This window comes from Vigna unguiculata, chromosome 5 (assembly GCF_037176805.1).
Source record: "Vigna unguiculata cultivar grain cowpea cultivar isolate G323 ecotype 2 chromosome 5, ASM3717680v1, whole genome shotgun sequence".
In the NCBI taxonomy this organism is placed as follows: Eukaryota; Viridiplantae; Streptophyta; class Magnoliopsida; order Fabales; family Fabaceae; genus Vigna; species Vigna unguiculata.
The window spans coordinates 53965917-53983484 of record NC_140796.1 but is presented as its reverse complement, the minus strand read 5'-3'; the positions used below and the strand labels follow the sequence as shown (position 1 = coordinate 53983484).

The 17568-nt window shown below is 31.4% G+C and overlaps 2 protein-coding genes across 3 annotated transcripts; one reads left to right on the top strand and one right to left on the bottom strand.

The window, feature by feature from the left end:
* Nucleotides 1–1407: 1407 nt before the first annotated feature.
* AHP4 (HPT phosphotransmitter 4) lies at nt 1408–2998 on the top strand. Its single transcript, XM_028072711.2, has 6 exons — nt 1408–1622; nt 1935–2065; nt 2183–2251; nt 2394–2465; nt 2592–2664; nt 2754–2998. The coding sequence occupies exons 1-6, from the start codon at nt 1563–1565 to the stop codon at nt 2799–2801; spliced, it is 453 nt and encodes a 150-aa protein (XP_027928512.1). The 5' UTR covers nt 1408–1562; the 3' UTR covers nt 2802–2998.
* Nucleotides 2999–4402: 1404 nt separating this feature from the next.
* Nucleotides 4403–15913, bottom strand: MET18 (ARM repeat superfamily protein). 2 transcript variants are annotated; one of them, XM_028073292.2, is made up of 20 exons: nt 15739–15913; nt 15601–15663; nt 15404–15458; nt 15131–15228; nt 14439–14597; nt 14054–14113; nt 12372–12560; nt 11711–11764; nt 10752–10838; nt 9914–10646; nt 8496–8869; nt 8236–8309; nt 7941–8046; nt 6942–7801; nt 6633–6708; nt 6390–6501; nt 5881–5957; nt 5103–5183; nt 4779–4858; nt 4403–4678 (listed from the first exon to the last, which is right to left on the bottom strand). In XM_028073292.2, the coding sequence occupies exons 1-20, from the start codon at nt 15814–15816 to the stop codon at nt 4645–4647; spliced, it is 3450 nt and encodes a 1149-aa protein (XP_027929093.2). In that variant the 5' UTR covers nt 15817–15913; the 3' UTR covers nt 4403–4644. The 2 variants fall into 2 exon arrangements, with proteins under 2 accessions (XP_027929093.2, XP_027929094.2); XM_028073293.2 differs by lacking the exons at nt 15601–15663; nt 15739–15913 and having other exon boundaries at nt 14439–14593; nt 15404–15448.
* Nucleotides 15914–17568: the final 1655 nt, after the last annotated feature.

The following is a 17568-nucleotide window of genomic DNA, read 5'->3' as shown; positions in this document are numbered from 1 at the left end:
AGTAAGGGAAAGAATTTCTTCTTTTCTTTTTTGCATCCGAAGAGCATAGAAAGGAATATGTGAATGCATCTTCATCTTCCTTCCATAACCTTTCTTTATCACATTCTCCAACAATTTGCATTTTGGTGCTCATCACATCATACTCGATTCTTCAGTATCATACTTATCAACTTTAACATCTAACAATTATAAATATAAATCATAAATCATATTTCAATCATCAAAATTAATATTATATATATAATTGTTAAAGGTAGAGGTGACTAATCAGTACTTTATATCTTATTATCTCATGAATATATATTTATTATAAATTTAAGCATGAGTTAAAAGTTTCATCATAAAAATAAAAAATTGAATAATTATAAAAAAGAATTAGGTTAAAACAATTTTTATTATCTTTGAATAGTTCCATTATTTTGATATTCAAAAAATTTACTTAGATTTTGAGTTATTTTTCATCTTATTATATCTTTAATTATACATTTTTTTTTCACAATTTCATTTAATAATTTGTTTCTAAGACACATATTTAACATCTTTTTAATATTTTTATTTTTTATTTATTTTCATTATATAGAATACTATTTTGATTTTTTTAAATAATTATTTTTATTTCTAACTCATTATCATAATAGATGTAGCTTTTTTTAAATAATTTTAAACTTTATCAACTTTGTTTTATTAACCTTACAAACTTAATAAATATTTTGGTCTCAACAAATTTTATTTGGTATTCTAAGTTAAAATGTATATGATTATTATTTCTTTGTAAATATTTGATAATATTATATTTCCTTTGTAATAATTTTTTTATTTTATAAAAATTAATTGATTGATATTGAAACAGAACAAAAAAAAAAGTATTGTTACATGTAGAAGTGTATGTCCTCTATCAGATGAGAATAGGAATAAGACAAAAATTTTATACGGGTTATATTTGAATACGTGAATGAGAACATAATTATTTTTTCATGATGAATATGAGATAACAAAATTCGTCCGCATTTCCGACATCCGATCGATCTTACTTGCCATCTATATAGGAAGTGGTATCTTGTCAAATTAATGTTGGGCATGTTCTATAATGTATAAACAAATCTCAAATGATGCCATGTAGTGTTCCGTACAAGTACTATTGATGCTGATTAAAGTATTAAACCTGTTTTCTGTTAAATTACTTTGGTGGGCTATTTAGGATGCCTGATTAAATAACATAATTAAATACTACTTTGTAATTTCTTATCACATAATGCTTATGACTGAAGATTAATAATAAAATTTATTATATAATCAGATTTGATAGGTTTCTCCCATGAGGAGAAAAAAAAAGGCACTGACAATATAAAACAGTTCTGAAGATACATGTTATTGTTTTGTAACTAAAGTGGATTCAAATTAACCATCCATCCCTCCACAGAGGACATGTGTGTCTGTGTTAGTGTTGAGTTGAGGTGCTATATAAACCCCCTTCACACCATGCCATATCACAACACACTACACCATTTCCTCTGCACTTTTAACTGCAACACAAAAACTTTTTCCTCTCACATTTTCTGATTATGGACAAAATCCATTCCCTCAGGCAAGTAGCTGCTATCAAACACTCCCTCTTCGATCAGGTATGTATATATAGTTAGGAATCTAAGTGTGAGTCTAAGTTACATATTGGTTAGAAATGAAAAAGTAGAGCATTATATAAGGATAAAGACCCATATATCTATTATCTTAAGATTTTGGGTTGAGAATGTTGTCAATTTTTTATGTGATTGGACTCAGGTCTCATTGGTATTTGTTATTTCCGATGAAACTCCTCTAAACCTAACATATATATGCATGTATGTTCATTTTTCATATGTTAACCGAATATAGTTATTATTATGTGTTTAGAAATAATTGATTTGAATAGTTGAATGAACATGGATTGATTGCAGGGATATTTGGATGAGCAATTTATCCAACTGGAAGAATTGCAGGATGATGCTAATCCTAACTTTGTTGAGGAAATTGTTACTCTTTACTATCGTGATTCCTCTAGGCTTATCACAAACTTGGATCAAACACTGTAACTTACTTAACCAACCTCATCGTACTTTGAGTCTTACAAATTCTGTATGTTTTTTTATGTTCTCTGCTTCTGTTTTGTTTATATATCAAAATATGTTGGTGTCATTGATGACAGGGAAAGGAACCCTCTGGATTTCAACAAACTGGACACAATTATGCACCAGTTTAAAGGAAGCAGTTCAAGGTAAACAACAAAATGAGTTGTGTTTGGTTAATTATTGTAGCAGAAAGCACGTAGCACTCTACTGTGTTGGCATTATTTTATATGATATGATATGATCAACAATTATTTGATGAGTTTTCTTTTGCTATGTGTTGCATTCCAGCATTGGAGCAAAAAAGGTGAAAGCAGAATGCACTCTGTTTAGGGAATATTGCAGGGCAAGAAATGGAGAAGGGTAATTCAGCTTTATCTTTATCTTCATTCACCAGTTGGTGAAATAAAATTCCTGATACCTATTTTTGTTGTTAGTGTGTTCTAAATAGTGAGATACTTGCTTGTGTTGTTGTGTATGAACATGCAGATGCAGGAGGAGCTTCCAACAAATGAAGAAAGAATATGCAACACTGAGAAAAAAGCTTGAAACATATTTTCAGGTGAGTGAGGATACAGTGTGGAATTTGGGTTCATGTTTGTTGAGTTTGGGAGTGTGGTGGAGTAAGGGCTTTTTTGTTTGTTTGTGCAGATGGCAAGGCAAGCTGGGCCCAAAGAGACAGCATTTCGGCCCAAGTAAAGATTATGCAATTAGAAAGATGTGGTTTTCGTGAAGGAAAATGTAATTGGTGAATTTTGTAATTAAGAAAAATGCATATTCACCGCTTTAGGAAAGGCAATATCACCCGTTTTGGGGTACTATGCATATGTTTGGAATCTTTTCCTAAAGTTCTATAGTTAGTTTCACTAATACAGAACACTGTTTTACTTCTAAAACTGTAAGCAGTGGCGTTGCAATTTTCTCTCACTCTCTCTTGTATTGGAGGGTCTAAATTTGTGACATTTGAGAAAATTGAAAAAGAGAAGGGCAACAAAAACAGACCAATGGAAGAGAGAAAACACTACCAAAAACATAAACATGCATAGTGGTTATTTTAGTTAAAGAGATATGCCACGGTGAGGACTAGAAAATAAATGAAATAAAATTTAAAATTTGTCCATAGTGGTTATTTTAGTTGAAGAAAAATAAGACTTCTATTATTCATAATTTTATATCATATCAAACGATTATAAATAAAGTTTTACGGGTTGACTAGTTTAGAATACGCCTAAAATTGAAATAAAACTAAATGTTTTTTTCATAAGCCGTGGAGCTTTTTATATCGTATTTATCTTTTTGGGTAGAAGACTTGTATAGGTAAGTTGCATGTGGAACAAAACTCGTCGTTTCTTCATGTCATGCAAGTACTACAAGGTACGTTAGGATATAATGTTTTAAAAAACAAATATTTTTAGAGTTATTTTTTTCTTTTTCTTTAACTATTTATCATTTGATAAATAAACTCTATAATTTGGTTAATTTTCATAAACCGTTATTTTAGGATTTTTACAAAACTCTCTTTACTAATACAAAATACACAAAACATTTTTTTTATTATTTAATATTTCTTTTTGTAAAACAGTATCCCTTTACAGCTTACACTAAACACATGTTGGTACAAGTCGAAGGAGTTTGAACTTGTAAACATATAATCTCATTTGTGAAGTTGATTACCAGAAAGAAGGTATAACATACAAAAAACGCTGAAATATTAACAAAATAGAAAGTTGATTACAAAAATACAAGGTACAATATACAAAAATGCTGAAATGTTAAATATATAGATTTATGAAGTTGATTACAAGAATATAAGGTATAATATACAAAAATGCTGAAATATTAACTATATAGATATTATGTTACGTTAGCTTATCTACAAAAAAACATTAAAGGTAAAGTTCTGAACATATGTTAGGAAGGAACAAAAGTATGTACCTGTTTAATTGTTTATTTGTTTAGGGAACATATGTTTGGGGAAAAAATACACTTAGTTTAATTGTTTCTCAAATTTCAATATTTCTTTTCGCTGCTCTAATATACAAGGTCCTTTCGTCCAATTCTCTACAAATTTGTTTTAATTTGTGTAAAAACTAATTTTAACATGAAAAAAATCTATCACTTTTTTTTTTCTCTAATAAAATTTTATTGAGAAATTTATATCAACATGACCAAATTGATTTTTACTTGTGAGACAGGTCAAATTATTTTATCCTTTATCTATCCTATGGAAAAATTTATACAAACAGATATTAACCTAGAAAAAAATGCAATCGTAGCAAATGACTTCCACGGATGGTATATTTATCTTCATATGTTACTGCTCCCCCTTCTATCATTCAAATTGAAAAATGTTCAACAGACGACAACATTCATCACAGCGTGTCATCAGGAAATCATTGATGCAACAAAATCTCACTAATATTTACATGTTATTTTACACCACTTGAAACAGTTTCAGATTTTCCTATTGTAAAAGAACCCCTATAAATTAGAATACAAAGTTCAAAAGCATTTCCACTACCTTGGGATGTTGTTTTGAACTTCAGAAATGAAGAGTCCTAGATGACATTGACGCCCTATCAAAAGGTCGAAGGAGGATTAAGTCAAAATAAGCAAGTATAACAGTTTAAGGACCATTAACAATTGTACATATTTCAAAAAAATTTAGGTACCCACCATGTTTGCCGACATTTGACAGCTTCATGGCGAACAACTCTCTTTGTATCATCAAGAGACTTAGATATTGCTCGTAGAACCTAATGTAATTAATATGAAATAGGTTAAAGAACCACGAATAGAGATTTAACACCCAGGTTATATAAAAAAAGAAGTCAAGACCACGCAGGCGCTGAGCCACGCACAATAACATTGAACAAGTTGATTCAAACATTCAAACACGGCTTGGAATGTGAATAAGTACAAGAGGATTCTATTCAAATCATGATAGGAAGTTCAATAAAAATATTTTTCAAAAGCTTCAAAGCTAAAAGCATGACAAACCTGTGTCCTCATAGGATAGATTCTGCCATGGGGCAGCTCAGACAAGGCAACAAGACATTGAATAGCTGTCTCTCGAACAAGCTGCACAAGGAGGTGAGGAGAAATCAACAATTGCCATTACTGTGGACTTTGATAGGTCTAAGACAAAAAAGATGGAAACAAAGAGATGAAAGCGGTCTAAAGGGTCTCGCCAACATTTTTGAGTATAACCTTTGCGGAATAAAAATTAGTACACCAGTAATTAAGCTTTACTGATGCACCTTGTCTTTGGATGGGGCCAAAACCCAAAAAATAAGTAGGGCAAGAGTTCAGGCCCTCCGATAGGGCATAATGAAGCCCAAAACTGCAAATATGTCTACACCATTCAAATTGACTTGTCCCTGTAATTTAAGTGCTAGCTAGCGGAACAGTAGGATAAATGGACAGGGATCCATAACTTGTCATCCCTAGTCCTCCACCTCTCACACTAATATAAAAAAACTAAGCAAAGGGGGTTGATATTTGCAATTTCTCCCTCTTTTTACTCTTCACAGACATTGTAACATGTCCATTTTACTTGCAATACACAGTTAAAAGAAACTAATTTCCTGAAGGACATTTTTGTCGACAAAAATATAAAAAAACTGCCAGGCAGTACGAAGAGCAACAAGGAAGAGGGTGCGAGTGTAGTCCCCAAAGGAACACTGGTGAGTCTAACATGCAATAAAGTTACTTTATAACACAAATTGAGTCATCAAATTGCAACCAATAAATAACTCGTACAGAGAAAACCTCATACCGTCTTATAAGGGTAGTCCAGAAGCTTAATCAGACAATTGATGATAATGTGCGCATTCTCAACGACAGCTTCTTGTCCTGTACGCATGAACATAATTTACATAAGACAGCATATTTACAGGTCATTCATACTTGCCAAAAATTACATAATGATCACTGCTTCATCGCCAACACAATAATGAATAGCTTGGGGCTGCATGACAATGTTTTCTTCGTTAAAATAAGCTAAGCTATAGAAAGAAAAGTGAAAATATGGGATATTACACCATAATCTAGCATCTAGTATATAATGATCAATGGTCAAGGTCAATTGTTAAAATATTAACTCACAATTAATTCTTATATTGAACCAATTTCTTTCCACAATGGAATCATAAAAAGAAACCAAAAAGGAAAATAAATTGAATCACAGTATGACCTCAAATTTAGACCAAGCCATACACCTATATCTTAACCCTAAATGTACAAATGAAACAACATTAAAAAAATTCCAATAAGCATGATAATTACCATTTTTCTCAGTCAATATCCCAGATAAGACTAGCAACAGACCATAAAGCAAATCTTTATCTTGGATATCTTCTGTCAACATGGACAAACAATCCAGTAGAACAGGTATAAGCTGCAAAATTTGCCAGTGTGTATGCAGGAAAAGTAGTTTGGTCAAGAAAATACAGCACAAGGTTTTGACAGAAAAAGAAAAGAATAATTGGAATCTGACATATGTAGCGAGTTAAAATTCCTCAAACTAACCTTTTTAGCATCATTTAGTACGGCAACCATTGGAGTTTCAGACATGACATGTGCCAAAGCTCGGTATAAAAATGATCTGAGATTACAAAAAGCAACACTTTAGGTAGAGTGAAGAGAAATGGTACAAAGCAAAATTCCCAGTCAAAACATCTAATTGGAAAGTTTGCAATGATGCATTTATTTATATGTGGGGGACCTTGTACAGAATCTTAGTCAATAAGGCATAAAAAATAAAAATAAGCCGCTAGAAATTGTCAATGAGAGGAAAAATAGTTTTCATTGACTGTGTATGTGTGAGAATACATCTACCTCGAAGATAAGGAGTAAGCTTTTGCAATCAACTGCAGAAAGATAGGCATCATAGAAGAGAAAAATCGCTGCTTATACAGAGGCCGTATTGTGGCATGAAATTTTTTGTTCAAACAAACTTCAGAATCACTCATTAGAACATGAAAAGCATCAGCAGCAGATTTCATCACTAAAGGATCCTGAATCTGATCTTCAGATTTCATCACTAAAGGCAAGGCACTCTTTGTGCCTGGTATTAAGCACTCAATAAAAGTCATAGTGATGTCTTTAATCCCTTCATGACCACGTAGAAGTAAACCTTTTCCTATCCACGAGAGACCACAAATGGCATTGATTTGAAGCAATTTATCATTTGCAAAACCCAGGCATATATCAGTAAGAACTATTTCTTTCCCATTACTTGTTCCATTACATCTCTGCAACATATCAATACTAGAAAACCATATCTTTGTATTGAATATAGCATCCAGAGCTTCTTCCAAGGTAATGCCACAGGAGTTCTCTGCACTGTTGGATGTTGAAACTAATTTGTTAAGTATGGAACCCAATGCCTGTGCAACTGGGACAATACCCCTGACGAGTGTTACTATAAATAGATGCACAAGTACTCTCATATTTGGAATGAGTGTTTTGGGCCAAACTGCAATAACCACGGATGCAAATAATGAGATTATCCTTTCATCAGTAAGGGAAATGTTGTATTTTCCAGGAGATAGTGGTAAACTTTCCAATTCTTTAAGCTGAAAGTTAGTGCGTGATGATAGTATACTGTAAGCTTTCTGAATTATAAGATTTTGGCTCTCCACAGAACAACTCCCTACAGAAAGTTTCATGGTTTTTATTAATGCATCAAGGAGACCCTGAAATAAAAAATAAAAAATATCATCATTACTACTTTTTGGATAGTTTATTTAGTTGTCTGTATATAACAAAAGGTACATGATTTTAACTACAACCATAAAATAATTAAAAATAGATGTGGGCCACAGCTATATAAACCTTTTCCTCAAATGAGGTACTGAAAACCGTGAAATTTCCTGCTTGACTCCAAATGTCCATAGCAAATTGCACTGTAAAGTCCTCTGAACCTCCGTTTTCATAGATCCTGCCCATTTCAACTAAAAGTATCAGATTAATAGTAATTTTAGTCCAGTGTAAATCCTCCGTGCTCCCGGAGAATAGCTTATGTTGGAAACAGTTGATAAGACAAAATAGATTTATCAGGTTTCATATCTTTAAGAAGACAATTTAAATGTCACATCGAAGTGAATAGAAGTCCTGAAGAGCTTAATACCATGGGAGCAATTTGCAAGAATAGCATTCCAGAAGCCCAACAGTAACTTCAGAAGACCTTAAATTTGTGTGGACCTAGTTGAAAAAATATCATAAAATTACATCACATCCAAGAAAGTAAACCCACAATATTACAAGGATAAAAGGTAAGTAAAAATGTTTAAATACCCAATGACAATAAACCTGAGGGCATTCTAAGAGTGAAATAACCTTCTATCAAAGATGAACATAGAGTATTGGAGTTAGATACGCCACACAAACCTTTGATAGATTGGCAAATACTGCTTTTCTCATCCCTTGAAGACATGTTACCATATTTTTCATTCCAGTCATGCCTATATTAGATAATGCTTCCACTTTGAGTGAAAAGGGCACCACAATATCATCAAGAAACAGAAGTTCCACAATTTTTTCTACTACTAAACTCCCATAGCTCATGGCTTTTTCGGACTTGTGAAACTCTTGAACAAAGGAGCCAACATGACACAATGCTTTCAATGCTGCTTCCCATAATACTTTTTTGTTGAAATCTTCAATGATAATTGACATAAATTTCTTCAAAATATTATCAAATATTGATTTTTGTAGTGAAAAAACTTCTGAATGAAACATAGCAAGTGTCTGCAAGCCCTTCACTGTAAATCAGTACCAAGAACCAAAAAGAAATCAGTAATGTGAGCTTAATAAGTGTGCATCAGGAAATAAAATACAGCAAATGCCTGTAAAGTAAATAACTTTATTTCTGTCATGCATGTCACGCTTGAATTATCTGAATTTTGTTCTGAATTGTGACATTATTTAAACTAATTAACAAAATGCAATCAGGGTGGTTCTAGTTTAGCAATTCTCTCAAGAACCAGCTATCTCGCTTTATGCACCAAAACCAAATAATAGGAATCTGGCATGAAATTAATTACTTAGATTCTGATTATTAAAGAAAGAAGAGAAATCATTGAATCAAATATATTGTTTACAGAGAAGAGAGAAGTATATATAATAGTAATGTACTAATAAATTGAACAGTATAGGAAACAAATTAACTGATTATATATAATATCTAATTCAAGTTGGAGAATAGATGTTTATGATTCCCAACTTGCCAACGAAAAATCGAAGGTAGTATAGGAAAGGCTTTTGTGAATATATCAACTATTTAATGCTTGATTCTGACATCAATGAAAGTGAAGAACCGTTTTTGAACAAGTTCAAGATAAAGTGACCATCAATATCTATATTTTGAACCTATCACAGCAAGAGGGGTTAGAAGCAAGATGAATGACAGATTTATTATCAACAAAGAGCATGATTGTGTCAATTGAAACCTAAGATATGTAGTGTCATGTCAACAGGCTACGAAATTTCTTTTCAGCCATATGAAGTAAACACAATTTATCTGATCTAAAATGAATACAACTAAATCAAGCTTCAGAGTGATGAAAACTTCATACAACTAATAATGATTTCAAATTTTAAGGATGAAGAATAAAGAAAAAAAGGTTTAGGGACTAAAACCAGATTCACTTGTTTTTAAGGGGATCAAACACATTTAACCCATAAATTGGTTTTGTTCAAGATAATCTACATAGGAGGATACCAATCAACAAAATATGATTAAAATTCTGGAGAAAAGGCTGAGCATATTAAAAACTATGTTTTACTCAAATAAAAAGAGCACACACCTCCAATGTATATATCTGGATCAAGGGGGCATCTGTCAGCACTTGCTGCCAAGACTGATCCAAAGTCGTTAAATAATGAAGATGAAAAACTATGAAGCCAAGTACAAGATGTCCCATGATCAATAACATACTGCAATGCTGGTTCATCAGACCCAACGATTAACTCCCTGAATCCTGCCAGTAGTTCAATGCAGAGATAAAGGTATCCAAACTTGACTTTCTGAGAGGGGAAAATATGACCATTTGGAGAGCTATCAGTATTACTAACAGAAACTCCTAAATTATCAATCATTCTGGAGAAAAGACCTTCAAACACAGCATTGCAAGAAGTGATGGTAGACTTGGAAGCAATATAAAGAATTCGACCAATAGCATGCAGTTTCTTCTTTTCTTGCACAGGAATAGCGTCATATATGTCATAAGAGGAAATGGTGTTGAAAATAATGTTGACATCCTCATCATCAATTATTACGCTAGTTAACAAACTGCCATTTTGAACAATAAGCTGCTGAAGGAGGGACAGAGCTTCCATCACAAATTCATTCTCTGGGAAGCCAATACCGCCAATACCGCCAATACCATCAACAGGTGCCATATTTAAAGAAAAATTTGGCTCCCCCAAATATGTAGATAGGGTGTCTTTTATTGAAAACCAAATAGACTTGGCATATTTTGCAATTCTCTCTGCCCCATACTTGGAAGAGCACACTCTAAGATACTTTAAGGAATCAATCTGAAAGCAAAAAAAAAAAAACGCACAGAAAAATATAAATAAAAAAAAGTTTAAGGTGATTAATATGTAACATCAAAGACAGAATGGTAATCTATTTATACCAACCTTTGCTGAATGGAGTGAAGAAGAAAGTTTCTCAAGAAGCAGAGGAATGACAAATGGCTCAAAGAGAGGTGTAGAAGAGAATGCAGACTGCAGAAAAGTAAAATAATTACTTATATTATAAAATATATTCACCAGTATCTATATGCAAAACATACAATACTGTAACAGATTTCAATTGCATCTGAATAATAACATAGATGCTACTTCATTTAAGGACAACGATAAGTTCAAATTGTATCCTTATGTGCATATCGTGGTGTATGCATGCATTCAAGCAACTTCGTATTTTGTTTATTTTATTACAGAACAGGAATACAAAGGATATTCCTAAATAGGACAACAATAAGAGATCAAGTTATTCTACACCAAGCATGGCTCTCAAATATATATCACCCTACAGTCTGATGTAGAACATAAACGAAAAATGCATTGTTGTGCCTAACGCTAAAACCAGTTGTATAAGTTGTTATATGCCTTAAAAACTAACTATTATCTGTATGATTATTCATTAATAAATGTATTTCTCAAGTAAGGAGAACTTCATGATTACTAATATTTGCAATTTCCCAGATTTCACAGAATTAAATATGTAACTCTATAGAGGGAAAACCTAGATATTTGCCTCCATAGAGCAAAATAAAATAAGCATTTAACTAGAAGCCCTGTAACTTTTGATGGTTATCCCCTTGCCTTGTGATTTTTCTTAGCAAAACAGCCATCTAACTTCAGAAAGAAAGCAAGAGAAAAAGAAAACAATAAAATTCTTCTCCTAGTATATAAAAGCAAGACTTTTTAGAGAAAATTACTTTTTATTCAAAGAAAATGGGAGGGAAAATGAAATATGTAGTAACAAATTTAAAAAATCTGGAGGTTCACAGCAAAGACTAAATGACTAATTGTAAGGAAACGCAACCAATAAAAGTAAATATGAGTCAAATCTGAATGAAAGTTACACATACCATTAGAGACCTTGACAGGTCATCTCTTTGCACATGAGTATCTCCATTAGTTGGCTGGGAAATAAACAAAGATTACAGATAAATTATAAAGTGATAACACATGTGTTAATATGTTCCACATTGATTAGAAATACGGCAAAACAAACTCCTTGTAAGACGGACTAGCAACCATTCCCCCCTTGAGCTAACCTTTCAAAAAAGGATCCGTCCGAATCCATTTCTAAAATTGTATAAGAGCCTTTCCAGTTTTAATGCTGAACCGCCTATTGATACAATCTAAAACTTTATGCTTAAGATGTTAGGGCTTGAACATAGAGGGGGTGTTAAGTTGTCTCACATTGACTAGGAATATAATCAGAATTCTCATGAGAACTCGGCAGTTGGTCCCCATTGAGCTAGCTTTTGGGAATGAGTTAAGCCCAGTCCATTTCTAAAAGGATATTTACACAGAAATTGTCTATCTTGTCACAGTCTGCCAACCTCAATATAATATGACATAGCCAAACAAGTCTGAAACAGGTTTACATATGATACACTCACACCAACCAAATTCTTAGTGTCTCAAACCTACATGCTTAAGTTGTTGTACAGAAAATTAGCAATCAGTATGAGCAAACAAAAGATGTCCAACAGATAAATAAACATGAAAGATTAAGCTTACATGGGTAAAGTGAATGGGAAAATAAGGTTCTAAAATATCAAAAATGTCTTTGGCAAAGCTTGCAAGTAGACCAGATGAATCGGGATATAATTGTGCCAAAGACTGAACAATATGAAAAGCAAGCATTAAACATTCTGGATCCTTTTCTGCATCTATGGCTTCACAAACTCCGTATATAAGGCCATCTCCCTACAAGAGAGTCAAGAACAACTAGTATTAGAGATCACAAAAAACGTGTCCTAAAAATATGTATAAGTGGCCAATTAATTGACTAAATATTTAAATAATTGAGTAAAATCTGGTTTAGATAAATTGCAATTTTGGTATTATAAAATGTAAGGCATTGGCCATTAGATTGCAGTTGTTGGGTTGCGTTTTGTTTTCATAGCATGCCAGTGTGCATGGTGCAGGTCGGTCATGTAGTGCAAATTGCGAGTCCTAGGTGATTAGTCCATTGTAGATTAGAAACAGTAGAAAAAATAAAAAATACAGTCCCTTGTGGACGTTTCGAAGTGTATTACACGGCAACAAACAAAATGAACCAGCAACAATGTGAAACACTTAGCATTCTTTGCAAACATTGTGTTTATATCTTCTCCGGACACCATAGATGTCTAGCAACTTGCTCTCTCAGGCAACCTTCATTAGTAAGTGCATGTTCGGTTCCCTTTTTTAATCTTTTATCTTTGTTTGTTTACTTCTGTTTCCTTTTACTTTTTTTTCCTTCTTTAGATTTTCGATTTCTGGTTGTTTAAAACCAATGTTACTTCTTTTACTTCCCTAGTTCCCACTGTTATTTTAGTTCCCTAGTTGCTTTTGGTTTTACTATTTTTTAACTTTTTTTGCATTCAGTAATTCTTTTTCTAAAATTTAGGACTTGCATTTGTTTTTCTTGACTTTATACTCTGCATATGTTCAAGTACTGTGAGGTTTCACTATAGATGATGATTGATGTATGAATTGAGTTCTTTTTTTCAACTTATAAATACTTAGATATTAATTATTCAATTATACAAAAAAATTTATAATAGCAGTCATCTCCCTAACCATTATCCTACTTTTGGGGTCGGCTATTCTGCTCCCCCATCCGGGAATGACAACCATGCTTTCAAATACTGTACGCATATTTGAGAACAAAGTGATTTAGCCAATATTCTTTTCTTTTTCAGTTCTCTCAAGATAATGATTGAAGGAAAATAAATTATTAATAACCTGATCCAAACAAGCTGCATGTAACAGTTAATTCACATTACAAGATTTCTTTTAAACATATGACTTGGTATTCAATTATGAAAAAACAGTTATTATTGTATAACAGATGAGATATTCTACCAACCATAGACAACTTAGATGATGTGTGGTAATGTGTTCACGTGATAAAATATGAGACACCATAACATTAATCAACTTGTCTTCAGTATAGACTTGTCCACTTATATTTGTTTCACAACCGTAATATTTTCAGCTAAATCTACAACTGAGAAACTCGCTGGTTATATTTGGTATATATGAGGAAGTGATGGAAGAAGAAAAGGAAAATGGTTTAATTATGCAAAAACATATATCTTAAGTCTTAACATACATTTGAAGCTTAAAAATAACATTAAATATCATCAAACAGAATGTTATTTTCATTTAGTTTTGCTCATTCTTATAAAGAAGTTCAGGGAAGCTGGGACTACCAGTGTAGTAAGCGCGTCAGAGTAATGTTCTAGCAGGCAATCCAGCAGTTCAAAACATAGCTGCAGTATTGAAACAGGCAATGTAAAGGTCAGATGTTTAGCAATGCACCTTATACACAGTAAAAAATGTGAGAATTGCAGAAGAACTCAGTACAAAAATACTTAACATAAAGGAAACAATAAGCAGAATCAGACTAATTGATTAGTAAACAAAAACTGAAGCTGATGTATAATCACTCCAAGTCATTATTTTATCAAACAGAGTTCTTTTTCTGAAATTCTGTTTCACAACATAAAATTTAATGTCCTAGCTCATTTTTATAATTCTACCTTGTAAAGCAGGAGCTTTCAATTTATAGGTTTTCTGGCCAGAAAAATAATTTACCTTCCTGTCGTACTGTCCTAAAGATTGAACTTGCATGTATTGGAAAAAAGACTGAGAAATGGCTGTAGCATCACTACTAGTTACAGTCCCCAAAACACTTTTTCTCCTTATCAATGCCAAGCAACCCACAAGTGCACCACGGACTGCTCTCCAATCTGCCTGATTATAAACAATATTATATTATTCATGTTATTAGAAAATTATATATGGTTAGAGAGATCATAAATCAATAATTACAAAAGATCTGAAAAAATGCAAAAAATAAAATAAAAATAATGTTCAATTAGCAATGCTCAAACAAGGCTTAAAAAGAACACAAGTTTCATAAAATATCAAAAGGCAAAACTTGAGGCAATCGAGAAAACTATCAAGCTTGATGTAATGCATCACAAGTATTGATATTTTTTCAAAAGCAGTAAGGGAAACAAAGGAATACAACCTCAGTATATTATCTGCAAGGAAGACTTAATTAAAGTGTATGATCTCCAACATGAAATCAGCTATATCCAATCAAGATTAGGACCATAGTTGCAACCCCGTGATATGAAAATATGAATGCAAAAGGAATAGCAGGAATAAACAGAGGGGATACGAAAGTGATTGACAGATGCAAACTAGAACAAGAGTTTGGAAAATTTTCAAACCATAAACTTTAAAGAAGACATGTAACAAAAAGAAACATTTATACTGACCAGTCTGTCCTTGAAGAACCCAACCAAGCTATGTATAGTTGCACTGTCAAGAGGTTTTGATTCAACACGAGTGACCACTTCTGCTAGAAGAAGAATTCCTAAAGAATATTTTTCCAAGAAACATTCAATAATAAGATAGTCCAAAGTCCTTTAAAGATAGAGGATTAGAATGAAACCCATGATTCATATTTTCACAGAGATTGTCATATATAACCAATTCTATATGTAAGCTTTAAATAAATTTATAAAAAAAAAAGAAAAAAAAGAACGCACCTCTTGCACGAATAACGTTATCCGTCGTGGTCAGATACATTCCCAACTCTCTGACCTAGAATTTGAAACAGAGCAGGGGAACAAAACAGGACATGCCAAAACAAATTAAGCAAGCATGAACCCGTGAAAAATTCAACTCTTATTTTCGTAGCTCGAAAACAAGACATTATAAACAGAAAAAACTATGTGAAAGGTACCAGTGCTTGTAGAGGTAAGACATCGGTTTTAACGAGAGAAGCAATAGCGTTCAAGCTTGCAGCCTGTAATGCAAAAGCGATTAGGTGGATTGTTGAAAGAGGAGAGAATGAAATAGAAAAAGGTAGAAGCGGATGGACCTGAAGAGAGGGAGAAGAAGAAGAAGAAGTGTCGACGTAGGACTCAATGTGGCGAGTCAATTCAGTGGTCTCCGCCATGAGAGAGAATTGAGGGTTTTAGAATTCACAGATGCAAGACAGTGTATAGTAGGGTTTTAGATTGATTCACTACGCAGTACAGGGGTACTATGCAATCAGCACAACTTCACTCTACGTTTATATTTTTCATTTTTATTACTTGCCTAGTAAGTATTCTTTTTACGGATTTTTTTTTTTCAAAATAAAACACTTTAAAATTTTATGGATAGAATAAGTATTTGTTTTTTTGCGTTGTGAAAGTTTTATAGTAAGAAATAGATTTTAACCGATAAATTGTATTATTGTTAAATTGTTAATAGATAAGTATTTATAAACATTTAAATAATATTTTATGTTTATTATAAATCATGTTTGTAATAATCAACAATGCAGATTTATTTACTATTTATTTTGTACACATATTGTTGTATCATTTAAATTCTTAGAGACACAATTTAGTTTGTTATTTTATCATTTACGCATATTTCTGTTTATTCTTTTTTTTTTCAATTCAAGTTTGATTTAAGTGTTATTTAATTTATTAAAATCGAGAGATTGTTATTTTATCATTTACACTTAATATTCCTTTTAATAAATGTCTTAACTATGATTTCTTTTTAAGTTCGTGTTTATTTTTTTTTCTCAACATCTTTTATTTTACTGTTAATATTGGGCTGAAGTTATTTTCTAACTAATGTTAGTTATATAGAATTTTATTTGTGAACATGGAGGATGGAGGATGCATTCAGTTTAGTTTATATATTCGTGTTAAATATTTTAGGATATTTTACCAATATTTATTAATGAAATATTTAATTTATGAAGTTTTAATAGACTACAAGAAAACATTTAAATAATGATCAATTTTAGTGATAAAAAAAATAGTCATTTAGTGACCAATTTAGGTACAAATGTAAAAAATAAACATGATTGGTGACTAAAATAGTTCAAAAAATTATAACTAGTCTATAAATTGATAACAAAAGTATTTTCTATTATAAATTGGTTTTTAAATTTGCTACTAACATTAGTTATCAAAGTTTTAATTTAGATTCACACAATAACAATCATATATTTATCATGTTTTTAAAAAATTGTTGTACACTTTTCGATATTCATATATAACATATTTATCATGTATTGTATCTTATTATTTTTAAAATAAGCATGTCGACATATCAGATACATATCGTATTCGATTCACATATCATATCCATACATCATAAGTCAATACTAAAAATATGTTTTTTCTAATGTTAAACATATTTTTTCATTATATTAATTATGTTATTTTCGGTGGATGCTTAGCGGTTTTTTAGTCAATGTCAATTAAATTTATTTTCTTGACAATGTAGATTAGATTATTTCTTAGAAAATCTTAGTTAGAATTTTCTTTAACTATGTTGGAATAATTACTTTTTATTAAATAATTACTTTTCAGTTGATATCAACTAGTTTTTGTATAATTATTTATAGAAGTTGTTTTTAATTTACATCATTTGTATTTTTTTTTATATTAAAGACCGTTGTTGTTATTTTTTAATATTAGTTAGAGTTTTTTCTATTAATATTGAATTACGTTTTCTAGACAATATGAGTTTAGATTTTCCTGATTAACATATATTGTGATTATTATTTTCTTGACATATGTGATAATTATATTTTATTATCAATGACGTATTACTTTTTCCTAATTTTTATAATTTTTTTAACCAGTACTAATTATAATTATTTTTGTCATTATCAGTTAGAGGAACTTTTTAATTAACATTA